Source organism: Oikopleura dioica, chromosome 2, assembly GCF_907165135.1.
Source record: "Oikopleura dioica chromosome 2, OKI2018_I68_1.0, whole genome shotgun sequence".
Classification (NCBI taxonomy): Eukaryota; Metazoa; Chordata; class Appendicularia; order Copelata; family Oikopleuridae; genus Oikopleura; species Oikopleura dioica.
Window position 1 is genome coordinate 4,158,832 of NC_137292.1, and position 27,592 is coordinate 4,186,423.

The following is a 27,592-nucleotide window of genomic DNA, read 5'->3' on the forward strand; positions in this document are numbered from 1 at the left end:
CTAATTAAAATGCCATAAAATATATATGAATAAACTTAAATTTAAAAACTTTATCACCGGCGCTGCTGTCGACTACTCCGAGGGCGCTCGCGAGCTCCATCCTCCGCGCTCTCTGTTCTCGGCTCGAAAAGGTTCGAAAAGGACCCCGTTGAGCCGAATCGCGCCTAAAGAACTTCCTCCGCGTTTATTTTTCGCACCTATTACCTTTTTGGGAAAGAACCTAAGAGAGAGAGAAAATTAGAGAGTGTCCAGAGAAGAAATCTGTGATTTTCACACTTAGAGATTTGAAAAGTGCTCCGGCCAGAAGATTGAGAAGTTTTTGAAAAAAGCTCGTAAGTTCAATTTTATTTTTAGATCGTTAATAATTAACAAATCTATTTTTTGAATAATTATGATAATTTTCAATGAAAAATTATTTTATTTTAATATTTTAAAAGAAAATTTTTTTAATTTATTAAAAGGCAGGAAAAAGCCATTTTACTGTCCGAAAATGCCTCTTTCAGTATAAATTAGGTTATTTTTACGTAATGATTCCTCCTCATTTTGGAAAATCGCCTTGACTTTTTCGCTCAAATTTCGCTTTGCGTCATCAAAAGGCGCTTGACCGCGTAAAACGTGGAACCAATCTACTTTATCGGCGCCAGTCTCTTGAGGAATTCCATCTTCTATCTTTGCTTACTTTTGGCGGTCATGATTTTGTAGTAAAAACAGCCTTTCATCCTTGAAGGTCACGTGTTTATAGCCATGGGACGTCAACAGCCAGATAGAGTTTCGCCGATATCGGGCTGTTTTGACTCTCGCCGCGAACTCAGCGAATTTCTAGCGTCTTGCGTTTATCAAGGGTGTCTTTTTGATGATACCCAATCTCAAAGTCACTTCATTTCTAGCTGTTTACTGCTCTCGTTTGAAACTCGGTTATCAATAATCCTGCCACGTTTTTGCTGGGTTGAAAATCTGATTTCTCTTTCGCCGAGGAAAAAATCCCTTTTTATGGTCAATTTATTGAATCATTTTCAAAATTTATTTTCATAAAATTATTGTTGCAGAGAGATAAATAACTTTTTTCTTTGTTTTCGAAGAGAGAGAATTACCATGATGTAATTGATTTCATTTTATGCAAATTTCTTTCATTATGAGTAAAAATAACAGTAACAAAGGTTTACCGATAAGCGTTAAGTACAGTCGGATCCATATCTTGTTCTTCTTTTAGCTCCATTGCCCCTTTGAGCCACAATTGCAGACCTCTATCTCCCTCTCTTTTCGCCGTTGAAAACATCTGTTTGTATTTACCTGAGTGACTTACTGTATGCTAACGGACCTGCACCCGGCACTAAATTTGCCCTCCGAGAGTCAAATTATGAAACGTCATAAATTTCAAATTTGCCGCTGCCAGTTTGGACACTTGAAGGAACTCCCATGTCTCAGAGCAGAATGTGTTTTTGTTTTTCAATTGCCATGGAAGCTAAATCACTATTCAAGTGAAAACTGCAAAATCAAGAACGTTTGCCCAGCGAGCGATAAAAGAGGACTTCAAGGTCGGGAAGGGTAGGAAAGCGATAGGAGGGTAAATAGATCGGAAAAAAAACGTACAAGTTTTTGAGAGCCGCGAGACAACAAAGATTGGAATAAGTAAATTCAAGTGCGTTGATAGTCGCTTAGGGCCAGTTGTCAAGGGGAATCATCCAAAATTCGAAATGTTCCAAGAAATTCCGAAAATTCCAGCAGTCGAAAAATCGAGGGCAAACAACTTGGAGACGGTCGATTTGGGCTTTTTATGGTCGAAAATTATTGAAATCGCGGATTTTTGACCAAAAAATCTTTCAAAATCAGCATTTTCGGGCATTTTGTTTTGAATATTTCGAAAATTTTGATAAATATTTATTTTTTTTATTCTTGATGAATTTTTTTCTTTTTCTTCGAGAAATTTTGGGATAGCGTCTAGAACCGACAAAAAATTTCGACGGTGAGCTGATTCCAGGCTTCTGATTGGTTGAAAATTTCCACTCAAAATTTGTCGAAATTTTTTTGTCGGTTCCAGACACCTCCCGGAAATTTGGGCTTTTTTTTGAGCTGGTTCAATTAGGACAGTTGCGTGACGAAAATTTTTGCGTTGAAAAACAAGTATTTCTAACCTGTGGTTGCGTGAAATCGAAATCGGCGCGTGCCCTTTTCTGGGTCAAGTCAGAGTGTCTTTGACATCTTTGTGTTAATAACGTTTGGGTCACCACCAAACCTGGGTTTATACGCTGAAGAGATCGACCGCGCCGTTTTTTGGAGAAAACTTGTTTTAATATTTGTGTACCGACAGAATTTACATTCGGTTACGTATCGTTTCGGCTTCTTGGAGAGGCGATTTATTTAATTAAAAATTATAAATATTGTTTAACACAATTTATTGCATACAAAATGGCTTTTTTCGAGGAGGAAATTAAAAAAAAGCGATTTAGGTTAAAAATGGTAGATTTGATTTAAAAAATTTCGCCCATGATCGTCGATTTTTCCCGGTTTCGAGGCGAAAATAAACGATTTCTGGTCGGTTTTCTGAATTTTGCTAGACTATCTTCGATTTGTGGTTAGTTCAAGATAGAAAAAGACATAAAATCTATCAAAATTCGACCCGAAATGAATCATTCTGTTGAAAAAATTGAGTATTTTAGCAAAAAATGAAATTTCTTTTGAATTTTCCCAAGAAATCAATGAATTTTCTCACATTTTTGTTAATTTATGATCGAATTCTTGGGCTTCTATGGCCAAAAATACTGAAATTCGTCCTCCAAAAGCATTAGTTTTTTCTCAAGAATTCTAAAACCCGGAAATGCCTTTCCGAAAATCACTCACGTTTTCTCCCTCAATCTCTTATTATTGCTCGACCGGATTCGCTTGCTATTTTCTAAATAGCAGCTTTGAAACAACTCGCAGCCGATCATTAGACTTAAATTTTTGAATTCATCAAGAAGTCGGTTTCTATTACAAAAACAGTAGTTATGTTTAGATAAGTAGCTTTTTGTTTTAAAAATATTAGCATGTAACTTTCACGCTTGATAACTACCACTGGCAACTTGATGATCACGTAGTCTTTTTTGAACACGTGCTTGTAAATAGAAGACCATCTCCGAGACGCTTCTTTAGCCGGATCGGCTTAGGTAGGCCACTTTTGGCGATTTTCGATGATTTTGCCCGCTTGGGGGTTAAGTGCTATTGTGGGTTAAAATACTGTGGTTGGGAAATAATAAAGATGATAATGAATTCGATTTATTCTTGTGTAATCGTTTCGCCAAATCGCTTTCTTCGGGGTTTTTCAAATCTTATGCTTGATAAAAATCAATGTCTTTGGTAAAAAATATCAAGCTACCAAGATTTTGGTTAATTGAACTGGGCGAAATTTTGGCTGCGCTTGTTTATGGCTGAGTTTGTGGGATGAGCGATCCCGCCAAGGCGGTCAGACGATTGGAACTTGCGTCATGAGCCGTACCCATTAATCTTGTAATTATTTCTAGAAATTTGTCAATATGGGCAATCGATTCTTTAACTCTTGGACATTGTCAACGACTTCTTCGATTTCTTGATCGGTTATCAGCAAGAACATCGGATATCATTCTCTACAACCTTAAAATTCGACCTTATAATTATGGTTTTGAAAAGTTTTGGGTAGGTTTATTTTTAGTCACAATGAAATTCGATAACATCTGACCTCTATTAGACGATAAAAGATTAAGGGTGTATCCCAGCATGTCAATTCTCGCTTCTCCTATAAGATAAGCGTTTCACAAACCCGAAACGTATTACCTCTTCTTCACGTTTTCCAACACGATTTTTAACAGAGATAAAGACAAAAACCTTCAGCTTGAGAAAGAGAATTTCGATAAGAAATTTTAAAGCAAAGAGCGAAAAGTTCATTTGAGCAATTTGTAGTCTTGTCTCAGCGGGACAGCAAGACAGAGAGAAGAGCTCTTATCAGGAGCTTTTAGAAACTTCTCCTTGAGCTCCTCTCCCATGTGCAGAATTCCGAACGACGTGAGATCGGAATTCAAAGATGACTCGGGCGAAATTCAAAGTTTGGAAATTGACGCGTTTTTCGAAGAATTGAATTAATTTTTTCTTGAAAAAGAATGTTCAAGAAAAATTTGAAATTTTGAAAGTTTGAATTTTAGAACATTTGTGATGAAGGACTTTTTCTTTTTCTGAAAATTTTGAAAACAATCTTAGTTTCTTTTTCTGCTTAGTGGGCTTTTAAAACGTTCCATTCTGGCAAAAACTAACCGCGCTAATCTGTTGAGGGAAAATAGATTACGGACAGGTTCTTTCACCAAGAGTTATATAATTGAGCGTCTTTCCGATTCTTCTTCATGTAACTTTTCTTTTCGGATAAAAAGAAAATTCTAAAAACTTATCATATTGATCCCCTTATTTCATAAAGCTTAAATTCTGGTCCAAAAGGGTCAAGAAAAAGGGTCGACCCTAAGGGTGGCGTCAGGAAGCGACAGAAAATTTTGACAAATTTTGCGTGGGCGGCTATTCGGCTAGTGATTGGCTTGTTCGCCAAATCTAGGCTTTGGATTGTTTGAAAATTTCAACGCCAAATTTGTCGAAAATTTTTGTCGATTCCCGACATCTCCACGATCCTTATTTATTCAAAATTGATTAAGGGGGTCACTTTGTTATTTTTTCAATTTATTTCTTGATTAACCTGCTTACAGGTCCTTATCCTGTTGTCGAATTATGATTAATTAAATGAGCTCTGAGTTTTGTTTTATCAGCGAAATCTATCAAAAAGCATAATTTACCGGAATCAAAGCCGCCGAACTACAAATACACAGACACTTGATTAACAATCAGCACCATTCTCATTTTTAATTAAATTGAGTGTTTACATAAAAACGCGCGCTAGAAGAGCAATAAGGGTGCCTAATAGTGGTTCACTTCTAAAAATCAACGACGCGAGTGGCATTTGCATAATTTTGTTTAGCTTCGTCCTCATTTTCTAAATGTTCGTATTTGACACCGAAAATGAGATAGGATAAAAACGACGCCATAACAAAATTCAACACCGTTAAAAATCACCTAAAACATTTAAAAAATAATGTTTCTACATTTGTTATTTATTAAAGAAAAAAATTGAAATTTAACATGGTGATACCCTTATTTTGCTCATCAAAAATAGCCTCACAAAAATTATGTATTATTTAATAAATTACTTAAAAATATGCTTGAAAATAATAAATAATTAATAGTTGATGTTGATGTTCATTTTTGATGGGCAAAATAAGGGTATCACCATGTTATTTTCAATTTTTTTCTTTTGTTTTTTACACTTCAAAAAAAGTAACTGGACATATTTTTTCTCCGAATATCTTATTCAATCTAACCAGACAAAATGAATCATACTTTCGCCACGTGAGAATTTTTTCATCTTCTGTAAACGCTACTTCAACTCCTAAAAAAACATGTGCTCAAATTAACCCCCACCCCTGCATGTAGCATGGGATCTCAAGTCTTGTATAACAATTCTTCAGAGCATTCTTTATCTAACATTCTTTTGCCCATACTTGAGAAATATTTGGAAGTATTGTACTTATTCGAAAGCAATTTCAGACCACGTGGACAAAAAGGAGGATGTTTTTTCCCTGCAAGTGAAAATTGAGTGGGGTCAAGACTGACAAATTGAGATTATCAAATCTGAACTGATAAGGGTAGAAACAAAGCTGAAGGGGATTAAGAGAAGAAGCAAGCTTTGCCCTAGATTTCTCGAAGAAAAAAAGTTGATTTTTCTGGTTTGAAAATTTTTTGAATCGTAAGAAAAGATCTTCTAAAAACCTCGAAAATGAACCTAAAGGATAATACCCAATACAGCAAGTAACAATATTGGTAATCGTCTAGAACCCACAAATACCATTTCGCGGCGCCACGAAATGACAGAGAGGGGAGGAGACTCGGGGAAGCCGTCTTCCCAGAATCAACGCCAACTCGCTCAGAGAGAAAAATCACGGGACAAACGACAAGACTAGCCAGCTCAGCTTAAACCTATTTCAAGTTTATTATGTATCCGGAGATTCCTCGTTTTAGCCCCTGCTGCGGAGCTGGCTGATCCAATCATTTTTGGAAATGAAAAAGGGAAATTTCATAAAACACGCATTCTCAGTAAAAACTCAAAAAACAAGGACAAAAAAGGAGGCAAAAATCGTTATCATCTATCATAAGCTAGTGACACCCTTATTTCATCGAAGCTCTTTTGTAAGAAACCGTGCCGATTCAGTTATCATGGCAAATTCAGTGAACGATGTTCGAGTGATCATTTTTTATGTTTTTCGATTTTCTGCTCCACCTAAGCGAATTGGCCCCCGATTATGACTGAATCATGTATTATCCCTCCCCTGGTTCTCCTTCTTTTATAAAATCCCCGTCGGAAAATTGCGTGACCCAACGTGGCTTTGAGAAATTAAATCATGTTTTTGCGATATCATGTAACGAACGAGAATGAAATTTTTATAAATTGTTTAGATAGGAGATTTTAGATTTTATAAAGCTGTTAGAAACCCGCTAGCAATTTATAAACGAATTGGATCGAAGGAAAAAAATCTTGAATTGGTTTTGACCATAAGAGTATTTCGACTATTATCCTATTATTGTATATTGAAAGCCGCGTAGCGGCTTTTAGAAAAGTGAAGCCGCAAAGCGGCTTCGAAAAATTATTTTTCTAATTATTTTGTAATTTCTGGCGAAGCCGCTTCGCGGCTTCGTTTTCAAAAAAGCCGCTACGCAATATTTCAATAAGAAAATAATAATTTCAATAAGAATCTTTAGACCCTGACTCAGGCTTTTACACAAGTTTTTGTGCTCAAATTAGAGCTGTAGACTGAATTTTTGCCAAAAATAAATGAATTTAGATTATTCATCCAATTTTAAACTCCATGAAAAACGCGTAAAATCCGCTCTTTTAGCATTGCGGAATGTCACCCCTCTAAACAGGAAGTGGACATTTGCAGTCAGCTCAACGTGTCTGAGCGGGTTAAGGATGTCCCTCGTTCACGTGATTGTTTGAATTGCTCCCTCTTGGGCTGGAGAAAATGCAATTAACCCGTGCAAGAATCGGCGAGTAAGGAGCTCCTCGAAATTAATTCAGCCCTGGAGTAATTTCCCCGACCGCGTTAAATTTCCGATGATTTAACTCTTACGTGGCCCCCGTTACTAAACCAGTGACTTTTTCGGGTTAATGACAGATTATTTTTTTCACCGAAACTTTTCGTTGAACGAAAAAAAGATGCTCTAAAACGTGATTCTGAATTAAAATGAGTCTAACTCTATTTCTTGGTTTTCAAATGGAAAATTTTTAGATTTGAATTTCTTCGTCATTTTTCATGCGTGTGCGAAAAGGTTTTAAAAGCCACAATTTGATCTGAGAATGACACCCAATGACGGGCAGAGAAATTAGCCGTAACCAGCCGCGCGGCACCCGACAATTATCAATTCATAATTTTGGCCAGAGATCGTTTTTCTAAGTCGTAATTGTTGAAGCTTTATTTTTGGTTGAGAAGCCTTTATTACTGACGCTCAGTGCTGTCGGACCCTTAAATCGATATTTCGCTCAGTACAGTCGAGAAGCCGCTTGCGGCTTCAAACTTTTAAATTGAGCCGCGCTGAGCGCGGCTTTTTTAATTTTAACGCCGGAACGCATATACGACCCATTTTTGGGTTATACGATTTTGCTCATCAAAAAACCCATATTATATTTGATATACGCATATAATATGACCACGCTCAAGTTATATTTTTGTAGCTTAGAGTCCGGTTATAATATATAAACCCGGAATATTATTCTCTTTATGCCCAAATCGAGACAATATTCGGTTAAAAAATGGTCAGAAATTGGCAAAAATGGCCATGCGTTCCGGGGTTAAAGCTAAAAGCCGCAGGCGGCTTCTCGATTGAACAGAAAAAAAATTCGAAATCGACCACTGATGGCGCTCTTCTCCAAACAGCGCCACCGAGCGTCGAAGATTTCGAAAGCTTTTCGTCTTTTTGTAAAAACCTAGTGAACTTGTTTTAGGTCCGAAAAAAAACGGAATGAGTCTTGTGTTATGTCAATTTTCGGGGTTCGTTGTTTCATCAAAAAACTCGGAAGCGCCTTTCACGCGGTTTTCGTGACTCTTCTAGTGACTAGCGAAAAGGCTTTTTTAATAAGGTCAATTAGCGATTAGGAGCTCCAAAAATTAAAAATTACGGAAAAAGGAACTTCTTAAAAAGGGGGAAAATAGACAATAATTAAAAAAGAACAAGTGATTTTGCTTTGATTTTTTGTGTGTTTTCGAAAAAGCAAAGGAGCAATTAGCAGATTTCAGGGAAGCAAAACATCATTTAATTAATTACCGCTGCGGATGTAAATAATGAAACAATCTTTTGAATCATATTTTCAGGTCAAAATACGAATGTAACAACAATAAATGGAGTTTGTGTTACGACTACAACGAGCTCGCCGGTCCAGCTCTCAAGAACCTTCCAAGAACAAAACTGGTCAAAGTCGCCCGTCAAAAAATCAGAACTCGAAGAGACCAGCAACTGCTCAAAAGTCGAGGAAAGATTTCGATGATGTCAAGAGCGACTCAGAGGTGCACAGACGATCCAATAAAAGTTCAAAGGTAAAACCAACTTTTTTATGATTTACACTGTATTTTCAACAGTAATTTTATCCCAAGTCGTCAATCTTGGGGACTGGGCTCGGCAACCTGTATAGAAAACCTGAGTCAGGCTTTGAAGAACTAAAATAAAAAGCTGCAAAGCGGCTTTTTTAAATTGAAGCCGCAGAGCGGCTTCGCATATTTTTAAATCACAGAAGAGTGATTTTGTTTCGAAGCCGCGATGCGGCTTCGTTTTCAAAAAAAGCCGCTACGCGGCTTTTCATTTGAGCTCTTCATGTCTCAGTTTTTTTACACAGGTTGTGGTGCCCAGCTTTTGGAGGAGCTGTGTTTGTAGACTTTTTTTAGTAAAGAAAACGGTTGTCAAATAGGCAGCTGGGGATATAGCAACAATCTAGTTAATTAAAATTTGACGCTGATCAATTTACACTCAAAACTTCCCCCGATGAACGGATGCGTTCAAAACTTACGTTTTCAAGTCCCTTGATGACGCAAGAGACAAAATCGGAGCTTATCGTATTTCCGCAAAATAGAAAAAGTTACCCAGTTTCAATCAAATGAAATTGAGTTTGAGCCGAGTAAATTTGCGTTAAGGCTTCTAAAAAATCGAAAAAATTATTATGTTTGGAACATCCTTTTTCTTGCGCGATCCGTAAGTTATGGAAATCCTCACGTAGAGATAAGCATCATACAAACTCAACCGCCGTAATTCATCGTTTTTCTCACTCCTTGGTTTGAAAAATTTTTTGTTGTATTTGCTGCTAACAATTTGTTGGAAATGGAAATAAAAATGAGAAAAATTAAGTAGGCGGCTATTTTGCCCGTGATTGGCAAAAAGATCTAATCCAGGCTTTTTATTGGCTAAAAATCCGAATTTTCTCGTAATTTTTTTGAGTCGATTGACGCCGCTAGCCGGATTCTCAAGGTGATAAAACTAGTGAAATTTTTTAACATTTGTTCAATTGAAAATCGATAAAAATATTCACCACGATTCCAAGTAATAATTTGATTTATGATTCTTATCTCTCAAAAAATAAAAAATCGTGAACCCGATGAACTACAGTAACCTGAATTATGAACCGTGAGGTACCCCAGACCAGCTGTTGTATAAAGCCCTTTGCGAAAACAAAGTTCTGAGGCCAGAGTGCCCTTAGAAATCAAAAGCCACAGCGTGAGTCCACGCTTTGAATTTATAAAAGCTCTTCATAAGCTTTTCATTACTTTTTTCTTTTTTGAGTTTCGTGAATTGAATTTTCATTCTTTCTTCCCCTTTCTTTCGATTTTGAAAAAAATCTTGAACTCGTGACCTGAATTAGATTGGATTAGAAAAGCTGACTGCGGCGTTTTTGATAAGCTGGGTCGAGCTTTGTGTTATCTAAATTCGAAGTGGTACTACTATTCGACACGTGATCTATCAAAGAGAGTCAGCGAAAATTTTTCGAACACGCGGAAAGCGGTTAACACGCTTGATACCTGCCACTGCGAAGGTACAAATTTCGGTCGAGCAGATAGCTACATCACCGGCTACAAACGATCAGATATCCATTCTGGATAAGAAGAAAAAGCGGCTCAGAGTTTTTTCACTCCTCTAAAACACTCTAAAGAGGGCCATTTTTCTTCTAAAAATTTCTTCTTCGAACTTTTAAAATTGTTCGAGAAAAAACGTGAAAAAAGGGGGAGACTACTAGAAAATCAATTTTCGCTGAAATACGCGACGAGCCGTGAAATTCTTCTGTTCTAAAGCTTACTTCGGCCAGGTAACGGTGACATATTTTGGGGAAGAGAATCCATTACGAAAACGCCCGCGTCGCCTAAACAGACTTATTCCGTACCTCCTCAAGATAACAATTATTTTTCAAGAAAAAATTTAAAATCAAGATGTTTTTAAGGCTTTATTTCAAAATTATATTGTTAAAATTAAATTTAATATTTATTAAATTATAATTTTAATTATTCTTTAAAAAAAAATTTTTTTGATTTACTTTAGATCACGTGAGGTAGCACATGAGGTTTGTGATTTCAGTTCGAGTCTGAGAAATTTCTTTTCTCGGCGGGAGAGATCAAAGGCGAGCCCCCGCCGCTCTGAAAATTGAAAGCTGGCTTTGTCCACTTCCGTGAAATCGAGACAGACCCTGGGAGTCGCAAAATCCGAGCCATTCTGAAAAATAGAAAATAGAAATTTGTTGTTTCTGCTGATTTTTTGTTGTTTTCTGAGAAAAAGAGCCGAAAATTCAGAGATTTTTTTAAGAAAAAAAAACGAAAAGACCGATTTTCAAGGTAAAAAAATTGTAAAAAAAAAATTTTGTTTTCGTTGGAAAAAATTTTCTTCTCGAAAATTTACGCTTGAAATTATACAATGAACAGATTTTTAAACGAAGATCGGCGCAGTCAAAAGCACGAACTCATAATACCGAATTCCAATGCCGCATTCTTCGAGATTATTTTAGAGCGCTGAGGTGCCCATACTTGAAAGGTTATGTATTCATCACGTGTATCGCGACAAGGGGCAGGCCTTCTTTTCTAGCAGTTCAGTTCGTAGATTCCTTTATCGAGGTTTTATCTATTCTAGGAGAATAAAGCTAAGAAATGTGAGAAAATAAAGTGGAACTTACTGAAAGAGGGGGAGATTTGCATATGTTAAGAAATGCAGACAGGTGTTGAAAATTATAACCAGAGTGACTCCCTTATGAAATTCAAAAAGAAAAAAAAAATGGAATGTCGCGAACAGACCAAAAATGCGGACTTAACCTATTTATGCAAGCGCATTTTTGGATAACCAATAAGACCTCTGTATTTGGCTTAACGGCCAATCAAAACCCTGGTCCATAAAATCACTTCCATAAATTGGGTTAGCACAAAAATGCTACAAATAAATCAAATTTTCGCAAAAAAAAATTATGAAATCTGATTGGCCCACGCGCCAAATTTGGTGATCTGATTGGTCTAAAATTCAACCAAAGTTTGGTTTCGTTTTTAACCCTTTTCTCGTTGATCCTTTAGTAAAATATTCGACAGTAGCCGATTTAAACTGTACCAATGGATAAACCGCCTGAAAACTTTCAGTAATCAGCCACTCAAGCGGGCCTTGAGAGCTGTGTGAATGAGATAAGCTAGCGCTATTATCCTTTATTAAAACAGAAAATCAAAATCTCAAATTTTCAAGCTTCAAAACTTTCAAGCGCTCACAATTTGCCGGATGCGGCGTTGAATCAGCAGATTTTCTTAAAGACACGAAATACAGATGTTCAAAAAAGGGCTAGAAACGTAGCTCAAATTTGAGCTCGGCGCAACCGCAAGTTCTAATCTGCTCGCAGTTGCTGTCAGCTAAGATAGACCGCCCTGTAAATTGCTTCCGAGCTGCCCATAACACTATGCTACACGTTTTCGAGCATCAATCAAATCTGTCACATGAAAACTCGCATCTTCTTGCATTTCAAAATGGCGAATCAAATGAGTGACTTTCGTTAAAAAAAAACCAGGTTGTCAGAAAATTTTGAGTGTTTGTTCAAGGAATCCCTTGAGAAGAATCGTCGTCAACGTAACAAAAATACGAAAAAGGGGATCAGGCATTGCCTGTCAAAATATTCTTGCGCAGAGTTTTTGCGTTTTTCAGAAATTTTCGCTCAAAGAAATTTGAACTCAAAAAACATCTCCTTCAAATTCGCCTTTGAAAAAGCTTCAAAAATCGAGAAGCCGCTTGCGGCTTCGAGTCAAATCATGATTATGCCGCGCGCGGCTTTAAAATTCCTTTTGGCTCGAAGCCGCAAGCGGCTTCTCGATATTTTTAGTCTATCCAAACAAGGAAATTTTATGAGGTCAAATTTTTCGCGCGAATATTTCTAAAAAGTATTCTTATCGCTAATTTATCCAAAATTTCGCGTGAAAAGCAACAGTTTTAAATCTTGATAACATCCCGTTATCCAGCGCGGATCAATATCAAGTGCGTGCCCTGCTAAGATTTACTGCCCAAGGCGCCAGCGCGGCCCTATTCGCCGTCGTAAAATACGCGATAACTATCGACCCAGCTTATAAAAAATATGACTTTCATGGGCAATTTGCGTGCAAGCGGAGACAGCAACGATCATTTTTGAGCAGACTAATTGCAAAATGCATGAATCGGTTTTGAAATTAGCGTTTTCAAAGCGGAAAATAAATGATGCAACTCACGAGGAGTCAAGTTCAAAATTCTGGATCATCCAGGTTTTCTACTAAAATAAGCCCTTATTCAGTGAAGAAAGTCGAGAAGCCGCTTGCGGCTTCGAGCCAAACAAAATTTGACCCGCGCGAAGCGCGGCTTAATGTCTTTTCGCTCGAAGCCGTAAGCGGCTTCTCGACTTTCTTCGCTGAAGAGGGGCTTATTTTTGCGGAGATTGCTGGAAACCATTTTTCTGAAGAGTTCAAACGCGATGTGTATAATTAGGTTAGCCAAAGTGGGCCCGATAAAAGCCGCCTCCTTGAGTCCTTGAAAATTATATTTTCCCTCGCAGCGGGGTTGTTTCTTTTTTATGATATCTCTTTTGGCCCTTGACCGTTTTACCGCAGCGCTGTGCGTCCTGCCGCGTGATCTCCCGCTGCGTCGATTCAAAAACTTTCCAACATACCAAACCAGGCGCCTCCTTCTTTTTTATTTCTTCTTTCCGTATTTAATATTCTGAAACCGTTGATTTTTATTCAAAAGAGATTTTCAAGGAAGAGGATCTTTCAGCGAAAATCAGCTTTTATCGAAAATTTAGCAAAGTGACACCCTTATTTTTTTTCCCAAAAAATTAACCCGTCGTAAAAACCGTAACGCTGCGGCGCGGCGCTAACGGGTTAACCCCCCTTTCACGCATGACCTCAAAAAGAAAGATCGAAACATGCCCCCTCGCCTGTCCTCGACGGATTTACTCGCTTCCGGCCCTGTTTCAACAAAAAGATAATTGACACCCTAACGAAAATTTGAAAATTTGAAAATTTCCATTTTTTGCTGCTGAAAGAAAAAGATCCGAAAACAGTGAAGAAAAAAAAAAGAGTGAAACTACTTGAATCGAATTGTTTTGACAGAGAAGAGGGCCAAATCTCAGAAGAGGCTTGTTGAAAAATCGCTTTGTCTGAAGTAAAAGATCACACACGCCTGAGGGCGAGAGATTGTGAATGTCGGAAAAGAGGAAATATATTGACGAAAATGAGGGGTTCTTCAATAGCAGGAATAAAAAAGTAAGTTCTTACTGGTTCCCTACGTCTCCTTCTTCATAAAAAGACGCGACTATAAATTTTTTTCAGCCAAAAAATTCTAGATGTATTTTTGAAACCCGTAAATCTGTCTAAAAATAACAATTTATTATATTAATTATTTATTTCTTGTGTGTTTTCCTTTTTTAAACTGAATAATTTTCTCAATGGACCATTGAAAATGGGTGCTAAGTAATATGAAAAAAGTACAATTCTGACGGTCAAAAGTGCGAGTAAACAAAAAAGCTCGTGAGAATTCCGGTTCTTGAAATTTTCAAAGAAAACGAATATTCACCCGTCCACATTTCTGGACTTTTCACGCGAGTCGAAAATTAATCTTTCTATAAAATGGAGAATCCTTGTTTCTGAATTCCTTGAACGAAAGATTGGACAAAAAACATATGTCCAACATTTGCTGATAGACAAACAAAGTTGATTGATATTTTCAACCAATTTATAGAAAAGCCTTTTTCACGGTGCTTTTGAAGGTCTTTTGACAAAGAGTTGGTTCTATAACGTGACACTTGTCTTTTGCTAATTGCGTGAATTTTCTTGAATTTTTGGGAGATTGAAAAAATGTTTGGGAAAACGAGGGAGTCTCTTAGAGACGTTCCGGGTAGTAATGAGTCTTTTGGTTTTCTAAGCTTTTGAAAAAATCAGAAAAAAACAAAAGTTCAAATTTCCCAAATTTTTTCCAAAATTTTCAGAAAGATCATTTAGATTTTTGGATAATTTGATGGCCCTTGTTAATGAAAAACCCTTCTAAATCAATCATTCCCATCGCCCGAAAACAAAGCGGAGCCGCCTTAAAATATACTTTAAAAGTTTAATCCGGCTTAGATAGAAAGGCTCCCGTGCGGCGATCCCCCTTGTCATCGGCTTACGTGGCACTGTGTGCTTTTTCAGTGAGCTACTAATCACGGGATAGACAGAATTGTACATGGGAAAAAGTAAAAACACATGCTACTAGTAGAACATGATACCAAAAGATACATTTGACCAGTTGGATAACACCTTTTTTGGGGGAACTAAAATGTGAAAAGCGATCGACTTTTTCAGAATTCAAAAGCTCCAAAAATCACGTGACTTTTTCCCTCGAGCTCAAAAACCAATTCACAAAGGCGCTCATATTTGTAGCCCAAAATCAGCTGCGCCGAGTTTCCGTCAATTTTCAAAGGTCAAAAGGGGCAATAAAACGCTAAATATTCAGTAAAAACTATGCTCAACTGAATTTGCTCTTACGTAATGGCTTGACTGTATTTTGACAGAAAAAGAGAGGATAACGTCACCAAAGCGAGGCAGGCAGTCACATCCAGAAGGGAATTTTAATTTAGATAAAATGCGATACTGTCAAAAATGCGAACAACACAGTTTACAGATACAAGCAGATACAGGGAGAAGTACTGTTTTCGCTCGTTCTAATTTGAATTTTGCTGGAACTCGCTAAAATTTTAGTGAGAAGCGATTTCTTCCCGAAAAATGGAATTCTTCCAGCAAGCGGGGTCCTCCACCGGGACCTCCGCCGCTGAAAGAAAAAGATACCGCCTACTTTTATCGGTATCTTGGAGCTCGATTTTCAGAAGTGTGCTTGACTCTTTTGGGTTAATCGATCAATGTATAATTTTTCTCCGGGCGGGGTAATTTTGTATAATCAAGTATCGATGCTGCCCCCACCTGAAACTACTTAAATGACACTGTTACTGTCTAGATTTATTACGTGTTCAAGAAATTTTTAATATAATTGGCTGTCCACATCAGTGAACAAGATAAGATCCAAATCGGAATGTGTTGTTCGCCTCAAAAGGGATGAAAATGCAAATGGCTCCAATTTTGGTAAATTTCGGCGGTCGGATGACGTTGTCCGCCAGAGCAACCAGCGCACCGACTTGTGGTAAAATCCAAGAAGACGGAACCACATGGTGGTTCCTCACGCTCACGCTCACACAACACTTGCGTAAACTTTTCGGTCATCAGCGGGGTAAATCCTTAAAATGAGGGATCAGGGGAAACATCAAACAATGGATCAAAAAGTTGGGTCCTAGCTCAGGAACCGACAAAAAAAATCAAAAAAATTGGCGTGGGCGCTTTCTCGGCTTCTGATTGGCTCCTTGGCCGAATCCAGGCTTCTGATTGGCCTGCTAGCCGAATCTAGGCTTCTGATTGGCCTGCTAGCCGAATCTAGGCTTCTGATTGGCCTGCTAGCCAAATCCAGGCTTTTGATTGCGCTGCTAGCCGAATCCAGGCTTCTGATTGGCCAGCTAGCCGAGTCCGGGCTTCTGATTGGCCTGCTTGCCGAAATCAGGATTCTGATTGGTTTAAAATTTCGACGCAAAATTTGTCAAGTTTTTTTTGTCGGTTCCTGAAACCTCCCCGCTCAGTTCTCGAGGAAATGGAATATGCCACCTTTTATCAGAAAATTTGAGAATTTCTCAAGATTCTCGCCAGTTAATACTTCCCCCTGCCCTCGTCTGACTTCCGTCATTCTCAAGCCAGCGCGTCCAGGTGATCAATGAGCGAGGCTGGTAATTATCTGTGTTTTTTTCTGACGGGGCGCTCGAGTTCTCCTCTTTTTGAAGATCGCAAAATTGATGCTCTTAAAATCATGCGCCCCTTATTTTCTAAAAAGCGCCAAATCACGAAAAATTTAAAAGAAAAAAAGACGGCGCCAGTAATTCCTTTTGTTGAAAGTGGCGAATTTGCTCGACAAATACGGATTTTCAGAAATACAAATTTGAGACCGTTTTTGAACTAAAAATAACAAGAGATTTTGAATTAAATGTAAAGTATGGAAGATGAAGAACAGAAAAAGAAATCAGAACAGAGAAATTAAGAAAATCTATAGGACGTTTAATTTTGAAGATATTCATGGCGCTCTCAAGGTACATCTTTCTTGGGCGAAGACTAGGGTTAGGGTTAGGAAGGTTAACTGGTTGGCGCTTCTTACGAAAAATTGGTCGAAATAGGTTAAATTTCGAGCGCATTTTGGTCTTGTCGGTAGAAGTCGTCATTGATTGGTTCAAAAGTAAATTCTGTTTTTTGATTGGCCAAAAATCCTTAAATTTTAGCATCAAACAATTAAGAAAACTACAAGCTAAGATCCTTGTCATCTTTGAACCATTATTTTTCCTTAAAAAATTTTTTCGATTTCTTTTAAAAAATTCTAAAAAGCAAGTTTTTGGAGTTGCCCTAGTACATGAATCTTTTTTCATAAAAGAGTATTTGCAAGTATATGAAAAAACCGCGAGTGACGACAGGCTTGCGGAACTGACTAGTTCCTTGTAGACGGGCCGAACCAAAATAAGGAAGTAATAAGCTAGGAAGTGACAAAAAAGGAAGTGATTTTTTTGAAATGGGTTTTCATTGGCCGGTAGGCCAAATGCAGAGATCTTATTGGTCTTCAGAAAATGCACTTCCTTTTTTGTCACTTCCTAGCTTATAACTTCCCTATTTTAGTTCGTGCCGTAGACAGGGCCCAGTCACTTTCTTCAAACAATGTGCAGCTGCATTTGTATTTTTAAATTGTAAAATTCAGATAACCAGATGAACAGCCTGTTTTCTTAGTTTATGAATTTGAAGAAAATGAATTCCTAAAAGTACTAAAAAGGGACAAAAATCAAGCTGGGAAGCGATTAATCACTAAGCTTACGGAAGCGCTCAAAAGCTCAATGACTGGCGCCGGAAACAGATTTATGGCGCCGTTCCACTAAATTTTCGGCTCTTGAAGCTTTCTAGAGCTCAAGTCCATTTCGGGAGGATTTTAATACTTTCACATTGAAAGTCAAGTAGGTAAAATTTATTATTCGAAAAATCATTTCCCACAAGTACTTATCTTAAAATATGCATTTTTTCTTCTGTAATTTTCCTAAATTGTCGGTATCAACGCTTTTAAGGTTAACTAATTTTTTGGAATTTCATAAAAATTGAATAAATTCTGAAGCTGAATTTTTAAGAATAAGAGTTTCTTGTTAGAGGATAAGGAATTCGAATCAGATAAGATTACGACCTTTTCAAATTATCGTGCTGAATTACCACGTTTCAGAGGCTCTGCCGACTCCTAACAGGATCAGAATCATCAGCATAAATCGAACAAAAAATTATTCGAAAAAACCATAAAGAAAAATTAAAAAGAAGAAAATCGCAATTTTTAAATGACCTAAAATTTGATTAATAGCAATGACCAAAATCATCGATATCCTTAATCTTCGTTAAGCATTTAAGGACCCCCCCGTCAACAATTTTCCTCAAAAAATCGAGAATTTCAAAAAAGCCATATTTTCGCTTTTTAGTGGTCCTGGAAGTTCAATTTATCATAAAAACTTGTTCGGAGCACATTTTGACCAATAAAAATCTAAAATTATAGCAAAATTGGGACTTTTTCGTCATTTTTCGCCAAAAAGTCCAATTTTCAAACGCGATTTTGAGGGTGTTAGAGTCGAGATAGACCCCCAAAAAATGAAGCCTCAAAATCGTTTTTTGACCTGTAGAATCCATTTCTGGGGTCAAAATTCTGAAATTCCGAAAATAGATTTTTCGAAAATTGTTGACGGGGGGGTCCTTAAAAAACGCATCTTTTCCATGAGAAACAACAGTGAATCTTCGTAACCGTCACGACTTCCTGTGCGCTAATTGCACAGCTTTTGAAGTCAACTAATCATTTTTCATGGTCAGCTCCTCCCGCCTCCATGTCTCCAAATTTTGCATTTTTATTGCATGCATCGTAGCTCATAAAAAGTCTGGAATGTCACCCTCAATTACTCAAGGCTCAAGGCTGGTGGCACCCCTTTTAAAATTAACTCCAGCTGTCGAAAAAACAATTTCTGGACTCGAAAATTAGAAATTGGGTAATTGCCTCGGGGCGGGTAGGGGTAGTATTCCCTTAAGAATTTTATATTTCAAGGGGAAAATTGGCGACTTGTCAAAACCGACTTCGCGCATAATGGCTTTTTGATTAAATTAGTTTTCGGGGGGATATTGGGAGACTCCCAGTATTGGAAGCGACGTAAATTGCAGCTATCACTCAGCGGAGCCGCGTTTTGAGCTCAGGGGGATTATATTTTTAATCGATTTTTTCTTTTTTTTAGGGCTCTATGAAATTTGAGAAAAGTGGAATGAAAATTTTAAAAACCACAAAAATTCTTAGAATTTATTTTTTCATATATTTTTTGACTGTCAATAAAACGGCTTCTAATCAAATTTTTTGCTTTTGAACACATGTAATCGAATATCGTCGATTTTTTATGGATATTTTTATGATAATGAACTTTGAAGTATTCACTTCGGAACTTAGAAAAATTAACCTTAAACTTTAGGCGCGATGCAATGCTGCGATTGAAATGACGAGGCACTCATCTGTCTTCGTCTCGTCCGAAATGCGCCGACCGCGGAGCGCGAAAAACCCGCCCTGTACATTTTCGCGAATTGCCAACTTCGACGAGGGAGCCCTCTCCCGAAACTCCTCCCTGGAAACGACTTCGTCCGCCAGCTTGAATCGCATTTCCAGTCCGTTTTCATCCAAGTAAGTGCCGTTCTCTTTGTAATTGATGAAGAGCTACAGTCATTCAATAAATGACCTGTGTTTTGCAACGCGTGGCCCCCAACAACGATAAGATTTCCGGGCAAACAAAAATGATGTTTATAAATTTGTCGGAAAAAATAATCAACCACGCGCCAATTGCTAAAATCATAACTCAATCCAATCTGACAGTTACACCCTTATTTGTAGCCAACGTCATTCCCTGTCATCGTCAAATCCAGATTCTGGACTGTGCTCCCTCGACTTGAGCGATATTTCCCTCAACGGAGCGAGCAGAAGCGACATTTCTAGAGTCAGGAGTTCCGATGATGTTACAAAAAGATGCCTAAAGGTAAGAAAAAACTGGATATCCGGTAGGAGAAGATTGCATTTTGGACATTTTAATGCGCGGCTCTAATGAATAACTCAAAAAGCTCTAAGTGGCGAATGAAAGGGCAGATATATGACCGGAAATGTCAAAGCCGGCGATGCGGCTTGCTACCTCGTGGCTCGAAAATTACGCTACTGAGGGTTTTCTGGAAGGTTTTTTGGAACTTCCGATTTTCAAACAATTTGAATTTGAACTTTGTCCATTTGGAAAGAAGGGGGGTCTTTAGAAACAACAGTAACAGACAGTAATAAAACTTGGTCTAACAAAAAAACACTTTCAGGAAATTGGCAGTCGTTCAACCTCAGCCCTTGGCTCCGTCACGCGACACGATGTCCTTCCAAGGCCGCTTTCAGGTGAGCAAACTCGGGATACAGCAATCACTGATTGCCTAATCCAAAGCAATCTGCAGCGGCTTCCGAAAAAAAGAATGACTCTCGCTGGGTTAAACTGGCTGGAGCAGGGCCAGAGCTCTTTCCGGCGGGGGCGAATTGACTTTTCATACTTTCTTGATCACCCGCTATTTTTGGGAAGAAAAGAAGGTTGAATTTACAAAATCGAACTTTCGAAAGTTTAAAGAATTATTATCAAAGAAAATTATCTTCCGTCCGAAAATGAGCATTTTTTAACAATTCTTTTAGTTTCGTCCATGCCAAACACATCCCGCCACCGATCCTCGAAGACATTCCGCAATTCCGTCAAAATGACTCGTCAAAGTTCCGCCACTCTCCCGGGCTGGGATGTCTTCCCCAACCCTTCGAATCTCCCTCTACCGTAAGTCACCCCTTCTTGCCCTTTTCCTGATAAGACCTCCCTCTCTCAGAATAAGAAAAAAAGGGAGAACGTCTGAATCGAGATCGGAAACCGCAAGTGTCAGTTTTTATCAACCACAGGGAGGTGGATAAGAATAGACAGCTTCGTGTACATTTTTTTTCAAGATCATCCTTTTTTCCAACTCAAAAGGGTATCACATCGTGTTTTCGTGTCTTCCTGAAAAAAGAAAATGCTCAAGAAAAAATTGACTAGTTGTTTGAGTTTCAACCCTTTTTTGAAACATAATCCATTCTGAAATTAAAATTCGAGCAATTTCGCTGTCGCACGGCGATTTTATTTTTCTCGCTTCGCCCCGTTTTCATTCTGAAGATGTGGCGTTATTTGGACGCGGAATTGATGAAACTAACCAACCGATTTAGAAAAATTGACAAACGAATTGAAGAACTCGTTCACACTGAGAGGGAGTACGTCAAGAGTTTGAATTACATCGTCAAGGTAAGACTGTAATCTCGCATTTTTAAAGATGATAAAAAACGAAAAGCCGCTTGCGGCTTCGAGTAAAAATTTGAAGCCTTGTCCTGCGCGGCTTTTTTTTTAATCTCGAAGCCGCAAGCGGCTTTACGATTTTTACAATCTTTTTGAAAAAAGCCGTACAAATATAATCAGTTTTAAAGAAGGGGATAAAAAATCGATTTAAGGACCCCCCCGTCTGCTTTTTTCGAAAAATCTTATTTCGGAATTTTTAAATTTTGACCCCGGAAATGGATTCTACGGGTCAAAATAACGATTTTAGGCTGCATTTTTTGGGGGTCTATCTCGACTCTTACACCCCCAAAATCGCGTTTGAAAATTGGACTTTTCGCCGAAAATTGACGAATTTACCCCAATTTTGGCACAAATATTGATTTTTCTTGGTCAAAACTTCTTCTTATCAGTTTTTCTCAGCAAGTTTAACCTTAGAACGCATTATGAACAAAAAATATGGCGATTTTAAAAATTTCCATTTTTCGAAGGAAAAAGCTGACGGGGGGGTCCTTAAAAATTTGTTGATTCTTTCTAAAAATGTTCCTTTGTAGCATTATATTCCGGAAATGGACCGAGCCGACATTCCAGCAACGTTGCGAGGCCACCGGTCAACTTTGTTTGGCAATTTGGCGAAGCTGCGCGACTTCCACCAAAATCAGCTTCTTCCCCAGCTCGAGCGTTCCCACCAATTTGCGCATAGAATCGCTCCCATCTTTCTTAGACACGTGAGTACCACCCCTAAATGACTGTTTTGAACATATTTCTCCCTTCTAGGAGTCCGAATTGGACATGTACGCCTACTACGTAAAAAACAAGCCGCTTTCCGACCGGTTAATGGCCGAATCCGGCAAGTTTTTCGCAAAGAAACAGGAGCAAATCGGCGATGCAATGGACTTGGCCAGCTACTTGCTCAAACCGGTGCAGAGATTGACAAAGTACGCGCTCTTCTTGGACGGAATCTCGAAAAATTTGACGAAAACAGCCGATAAGGAGGAAATTGATAAAGCCAAGAAGCTGATCGAATTTCAGGTACGAAAAAATTATCAAAAAAGCGAGAAAAGTGTGAAATTCAGAAATCAAAATGTTTTGCAAAATTCCAAAAATCACTAAATTTCATTTTCCAAAAGTAAAAATTATCAAACTCCGCGAAAAAACCCCGCGGTCGAGATCAAAAAAAGTTTCTCAAGAGAGTGCTGTAAAATTAATGCTGCGAAAGTTATTCTAACGTTTTGGATTAGTCGACCTCTAGCCTTGAGCTTTTTGACGAGCACCGCGGTGCTGGGTTAAAAATTAAAGAACACGTAAATGAAATTAGTTTTCTTCTTTTTTTCGCCACCTGGTGAAAGCGAAAAGTTAAGAGAGACAAGAAAATTGTGAGCAATTTCGATTGTCAAAAAGTCGAAAGTCGAAATCTGAATTGGCCACTTTGTCTGATAAGCAACTGAATTTATTCGCGAAATAAGCACTTATTGACATTTTCGTTCGATAGCCAGTCATTATCGACAATTTTTAGAAAGTCGAAAAATATTTGAATTTCTTTCCAATTTTCCAATTCGGAAGTCAATATTACTGTGTTTTGGAGATTTCTCAAAACAAAAAAAAAATCAAAAAAATTTCAGCTGCGCCATGGAAATGATCTTCTAGCGATGGACATGATCCGAGGATGCGACGTTGATCTTCGATCTTGCGGAAAACTCCTCCGCCAACACGAGTTCATAATCACGATCGGACGGCGAAAAGCTCAACGAAGAATCTTTCTCTTCGAAAAAGTCTGCCTTTTTGCCAAGACGAAGAAACTGCCAAGCGGAGATATTTATCAATACAAGAACTCTTGGCTCGTAAGTCATTGCTCAGCAAAAATAAAATTGAGATGACTAATGATAATCGTTTTCTTAATCGATACAACCACGGTTTAAGATTTGGCCGAACATGTTAGCATCGGGAAAAAAGATAATAATTTTAACGGGAAAACGGCGATAAGAGCGTGCGCCGCCGCATGGAACAGACGGATACTCGGAAACAGGGATGTACATTTTCTAAAATTTTCAACTGCGGTGCGGTGCGAACTGCGATTTTTTTTTGACGATTTTCTGCGGTGCGAACTGCGAGATTTAAAATTTTCTCTTCGCAGTGCGGCGCAGACTGCGATTTTCTGCGATCTTCGGAAAAAATTGAAAAATGCGGTAAATTCTGCGATTTTCTGCGAAACTGCGGAAAATAAGCTGAAACTGCGCTTAATTCTGCGATTTTTTGTGAAAAAATGCGAAATTTTCTGCGAAATGCGATCCGAGTGAAAAGAGTGGTCATTATTATGACGGGCAGAGTTGCATTTTTGAAAATTTTTTCTAAGCTAAGCAAGAGGGCCGTCTCAGCCCCGTTCCATGATTTTTAAGTTTAAGGGGCTTGACGGCCCTTCGGGCCGTCTCAGCCCCGTTTCATGATTTTTAAGTTTAAGGGGCTTGACGGCCCTTCGGGCCGTCTCAGCCCCGTTCCATGATTTTTAAGTTTAAGGGCTTGACGGCCCTTCGGGCCGTCTCAGCCCCGTTCCATGATTTTTAAGTTTAAGGGCTTGACGGCCCTTCGGGCCGTCTCAGCCCCGTTCCATGATTTTAAGTTTAAGGGGCTTGACGGCCCTTCGGGCCGTCTCAGCCCCGTTCCATGATTTTTAAGTTTAAGGGGCTTGACGGCCCTTCGGGCCGTCTCAGCCCCGTTCCATGATTTTTAAGTTTAAGGGGCTTGACGGCCCTTCGGGCCGTCTCAGCCCCGTTCCATGATTTTTAAGTTTAAGGGGCTTGACGGCCCTTCGGGCCGTCTCAGCCCCGTTCCATGATTTTAAGTTTAAGGGGCTTGACGGCCCTTCGGGCCGTCTCAGCCCCGTTCCATGATTTTAAGTTTAAGGGGCTTGACGGCCCTTCGGGCCGTCTCAGCCCCGTTCCATGATTTTTAAGTTTAAGGGCTTGACGGCCCTTCGGGCCGTCTCAGCCCCGTTCCATGATTTTTAAGTTTAAGGGCTTGACGGCCCTTCGGGCCGTCTCAGCCCCGTTCCATGATTTTTAAGTTAAGGGGCTTGACGGCCCTTCGGGCCGTCTCAGCCCCGTTCCATGATTTTTAAGTTTAAGGGCTTGACGGCCCTTCGGGCCGTCTCAGCCCCGTTCCATGATTTTAAGTTTAAGGGGCTTGACGGCCCTTCGGGCCGTCTCAGCCCCGTTCCATGATTTTAAGTTTAAGGGCTTGACGGCCCTTCGGGCCGTCTCAGCCCCGTTCCATGATTTTTAAGTTTAAGGGGCTTGACGGCCCTTCGGGCCGTCTCAGCCCCGTTCCATGATTTTAAGTTTAAGGGGCTTGACGGCCCTTCGGGCCGTCTCAGCCCCGTTCCATGATTTTTAAGTTTAAGGGGCTTGACGGCCCTTCGGGCCGTCTCAGCCCCGTTCCATGATTTTTAAGTTTAAGGGGCTTGACGGCCCTTCGGGCCGTCTCAGCCCCGTTCCATGATTTTTAAGTTTAAGGGGCTTGACGGCCCTTCGGGCCGTCTCAGCCCCGTTCCATGATTTTTAAGTTTAAGGGGCTTGACGGCCCTTCGGGCCGTCTCAGCCCCGTTCCATGATTTTAAGTTTAAGGGCTTGACGGCCCTTCGGGCCGTCTCAGCCCCGTTCCATGATTTTTAAGTTTAAGGGCTTGACGGCCCTTCGGGCCGTCTCAGCCCCGTTCCATGATTTTTAAGTTTAAGGGCTTGACGGCCCTTCGGGCCGTCTCAGCCCCGTTCCATGATTTTTAAGTTTAAGGGGCTTGACGGCCCTTCGGGCCGTCTCAGCCCCGTTCCATGATTTTTAAGTTTAAGGGCTTGACGGCCCTTCGGGCCGTCTCAGCCCCGTTCCATGATTTTAAGTTTAAGGGGCTTGACGGCCCTTCGGGCCGTCTCAGCCCCGTTCCATGATTTTAAGTTTAAGGGGCTTGACGGCCCTTCGGGCCGTCTCAGCCCCGTTCCATGATTTTTAAGTTTAAGGGCTTGACGGCCCTTCGGGCCGTCTCAGCCCCGTTCCATGATTTTTAAGTTTAAGGGGCTTGACGGCCCTTCGGGCCGTCTCAGCCCCGTTCCATGATTTTTAAGTTTAAGGGCTTGACGGCCCTTCGGGCCGTCTCAGCCCCGTTCCATGATTTTTAAGTTTAAGGGGCTTGACGGCCCTTCGGGCCGTCTCAGCCCCGTTCCATGATTTTTAAGTTTAAGGGCTTGACGGCCCTTCGGGCCGTCTCAGCCCCGTTCCATGATTTTTAAGTTTAAGGGGCTTGACGGCCCTTCGGGCCGTCTCAGCCCCGTTCCATGATTTTTAAGTTTAAGGGCTTGACGGCCCTTCGGGCCGTCTCAGCCCCGTTCCATGATTTTTAAGTTTAAGGGCTTGACGGCCCTTCGGGCCGTCTCAGCCCCGTTCCATGATTTTTAAGTTTAAGGGGCTTGACGGCCCTTCGGGCCGTCTCAGCCCCGTTCCATGATTTTAAGTTTAAGGGGCTTGACGGCCCTTCGGGCCGTCTCAGCCCCGTTCCATGATTTTTAAGTTTAAGGGGCTTGACGGCCCTTCGGGCCGTCTCAGCCCCGTTCCATGATTTTTAAGTTTAAGGGGCTTGACGGCCCTTCGGGCCGTCTCAGCCCCGTTCCATGATTTTTAAGTTTAAGGGGCTTGACGGCCCTTCGGGCCGTCTCAGCCCCGTTCCATGATTTTTAAGTTTAAGGGCTTGACGGCCCTTCGGGCCGTCTCAGCCCCGTTCCATGATTTTTAAGTTTAAGGGGCTTGACGGCCCTTCGGGCCGTCTCAGCCCCGTTCCATGATTTTAAGTTTAAGGGGCTTGACGGCCCTTCGGGCCGTCTCAGCCCCGTTCCATGATTTTAAGTTTAAGGGGCTTGACGGCCCTTCGGGCCGTCTCAGCCCCGTTCCATGATTTTTAAGTTTAAGGGGCTTGACAAAGGCTTTGAACTATGAGTTGATCAATCTCAGTTCTGTCCCCAACCCCTCCCTCACCCATTATTTAAAAAATTAAAATTATCACTGTTTTTAGCTCAATTATGGTTTTGATTTAAAGTTTGATCAAGTTGGGCGAACGGCGACTTGGACAAACGGAGACCATTCTTACGACGCCCTATTTTTCGTATATTTCCAGTAACACACAAGAGAAAAACTTGAAAAATTGCTGGAAAATGACCGCAGAATCCGCAGTCTGCGAACTGCGAGATTAATCAAAAACTGCGGAAAATGACTGTGGAAAAATCGCAGTTTTCGAAAATTCTGCGAAAACTGCGGACTGCGGTGCGATGTGCATACGTGTGCTATGACTGCGCTGCGAAGTGCGAATTTCCGCAGTTCGCAGGTCGCACTGCGAAGGTTTCTGCGATTTCCCCACTGCGAATGTACATCCCTGCTCGGAAACAGTTCTGAAGTCCGATGCTTATGAAGAAAATTTAATTAGTGGAATTTTCGGTTCAGCAAAAAAGAGTTATTTTTGTAGAAAAATATTTTTCTCATACAAATAGCAAAGAAAAACGCGAAAAATTCCCGATCTTTTTGCAATGAAAATTTTCAGACCTCAGAAATCGGCATGACTCCTGTCCTAGAAGAACCCCTCAAATTCGAGCTCTGGCACCGCCGCCGTAATCGTGAAACCGTAAGTCTTTCCTTCTATTTCCGCAACTGAGCTCGATTGAGCCCGATTTCATCCCTTTTATCATTTTTAACTTCTTTTTCAGATTACTGTGCTTCCCAATTCGGCGATCGTAAAGAGCAGTGGATCAACGAGATCAACGCGTTGCTTCTTTCTCAGGCGGCGCAGATTAGAGGTGATTCATCCCTCCTCACGTGATTGACGATAACGTTCGTTTTAGACGCTAGAATGAAGGAGCTAGCGGAGCTCGGGGTCGGAGCCAAACCATATCTGAACATCGAAGGGGCAGATGCAATTACAGACAGAAGCATTCATCTTTCAAGTGAGTCTTCCTTGATTTCGAGTAGCGATTTCTTCTTCCAAAACATTCTTCTCAAAACCAAAACCGTATTCTCAGATATTCGACCTCGCATGCGAAACTCAGTCGCGGTATCTTCCTTCGACCACCAGTCCAGCAGCGTTTCCTCCCCTCGCGACCTGCTCAAGCGCCGCCCCAACTCCCTCGTCTCAACTGCCTCTTCCTCCGAGAGCACCTCCTCTCCACACCTAATCAACACCCTCAACCTGCATCTTTTCTCCCCCGATTCCTCTTCCTTCTCCTTTCCCTCCGCTCAACTCTCTCCCCCTTCCGCTCCAGCTCCTTTCCGCTCAGCTCCGCTCCGGCATTGCTCGGGCCGAGCGGGTGTCGCTCCGCCGCAATTAACGAGCTTACAGGAAGACGAATCTGATCTAGAATCGGATGCGCCGCAGACTGTGAGGATCAAGTCTTACAGACAATACGAAACAACCGTTTAAACTACCGGTATATTTAACGAAAATTAATTTAATTAAATAATAATGTAGTGACTAACAGTATAAAAAAATAAAAGATAAAATAAGGGGCGTCCCTAAACATAAAAAAAC

The 27,592-nt window shown here is 40.1% G+C and overlaps 1 protein-coding gene across 4 annotated transcripts; it reads left to right on the forward strand.

The window, feature by feature from the left end:
• Positions 1 to 158: 158 nt before the first annotated feature.
• LOC145697473 (puratrophin-1-like) lies at positions 159 to 27,557 on the forward strand. Of its 4 annotated transcripts, XM_081774683.1 has the most exons (14): positions 159 to 332; positions 8,412 to 8,633; positions 19,151 to 19,356; positions 19,564 to 19,705; positions 20,025 to 20,097; positions 20,383 to 20,515; positions 20,935 to 21,010; positions 21,592 to 21,765; positions 21,815 to 22,069; positions 22,660 to 22,878; positions 26,612 to 26,692; positions 26,775 to 26,864; positions 26,910 to 27,011; positions 27,087 to 27,557. In XM_081774683.1, the coding sequence occupies exons 2-13, from the start codon at positions 8,439 to 8,441 to the stop codon at positions 26,919 to 26,921; spliced, it is 1,656 nt and encodes a 551-aa protein (XP_081630809.1). In that variant the 5' UTR covers positions 159 to 332; positions 8,412 to 8,438; the 3' UTR covers positions 26,922 to 27,011; positions 27,087 to 27,557. The 4 variants fall into 4 exon arrangements, with proteins under 4 accessions (XP_081630809.1, XP_081630812.1, XP_081630811.1 ...); XM_081774686.1 differs by lacking the exons at positions 159 to 332; positions 8,412 to 8,633 and adding an exon at positions 10,782 to 10,907; XM_081774685.1 differs by lacking the exons at positions 159 to 332; positions 8,412 to 8,633 and adding an exon at positions 13,536 to 13,826.
• The last annotated feature ends 35 nt before the right edge of the window (positions 27,558 to 27,592 follow it).

What these genes read in the sequence shown, in the direction of transcription:
- LOC145697473 (XM_081774683.1), top strand. Translation starts at nt 8,439, where the DNA reads ATGGAGTTTGTGTTACGACTACAACGAGCTCGCCGGTCCAGCTCTCAA. An exon ending in CCTTCCAAGGCCGCTTTCAG is followed by an intron (nt 20,098 to 20,382) that starts GTGAGCAAACTC and finishes CAATTCTTTTAG; the next exon opens with TTTCGTCCATGCCAAACACA. An exon ending in GTTTGAATTACATCGTCAAG is followed by an intron (nt 21,011 to 21,591) that starts GTAAGACTGTAA and finishes GTTCCTTTGTAG; the next exon opens with CATTATATTCCGGAAATGGA.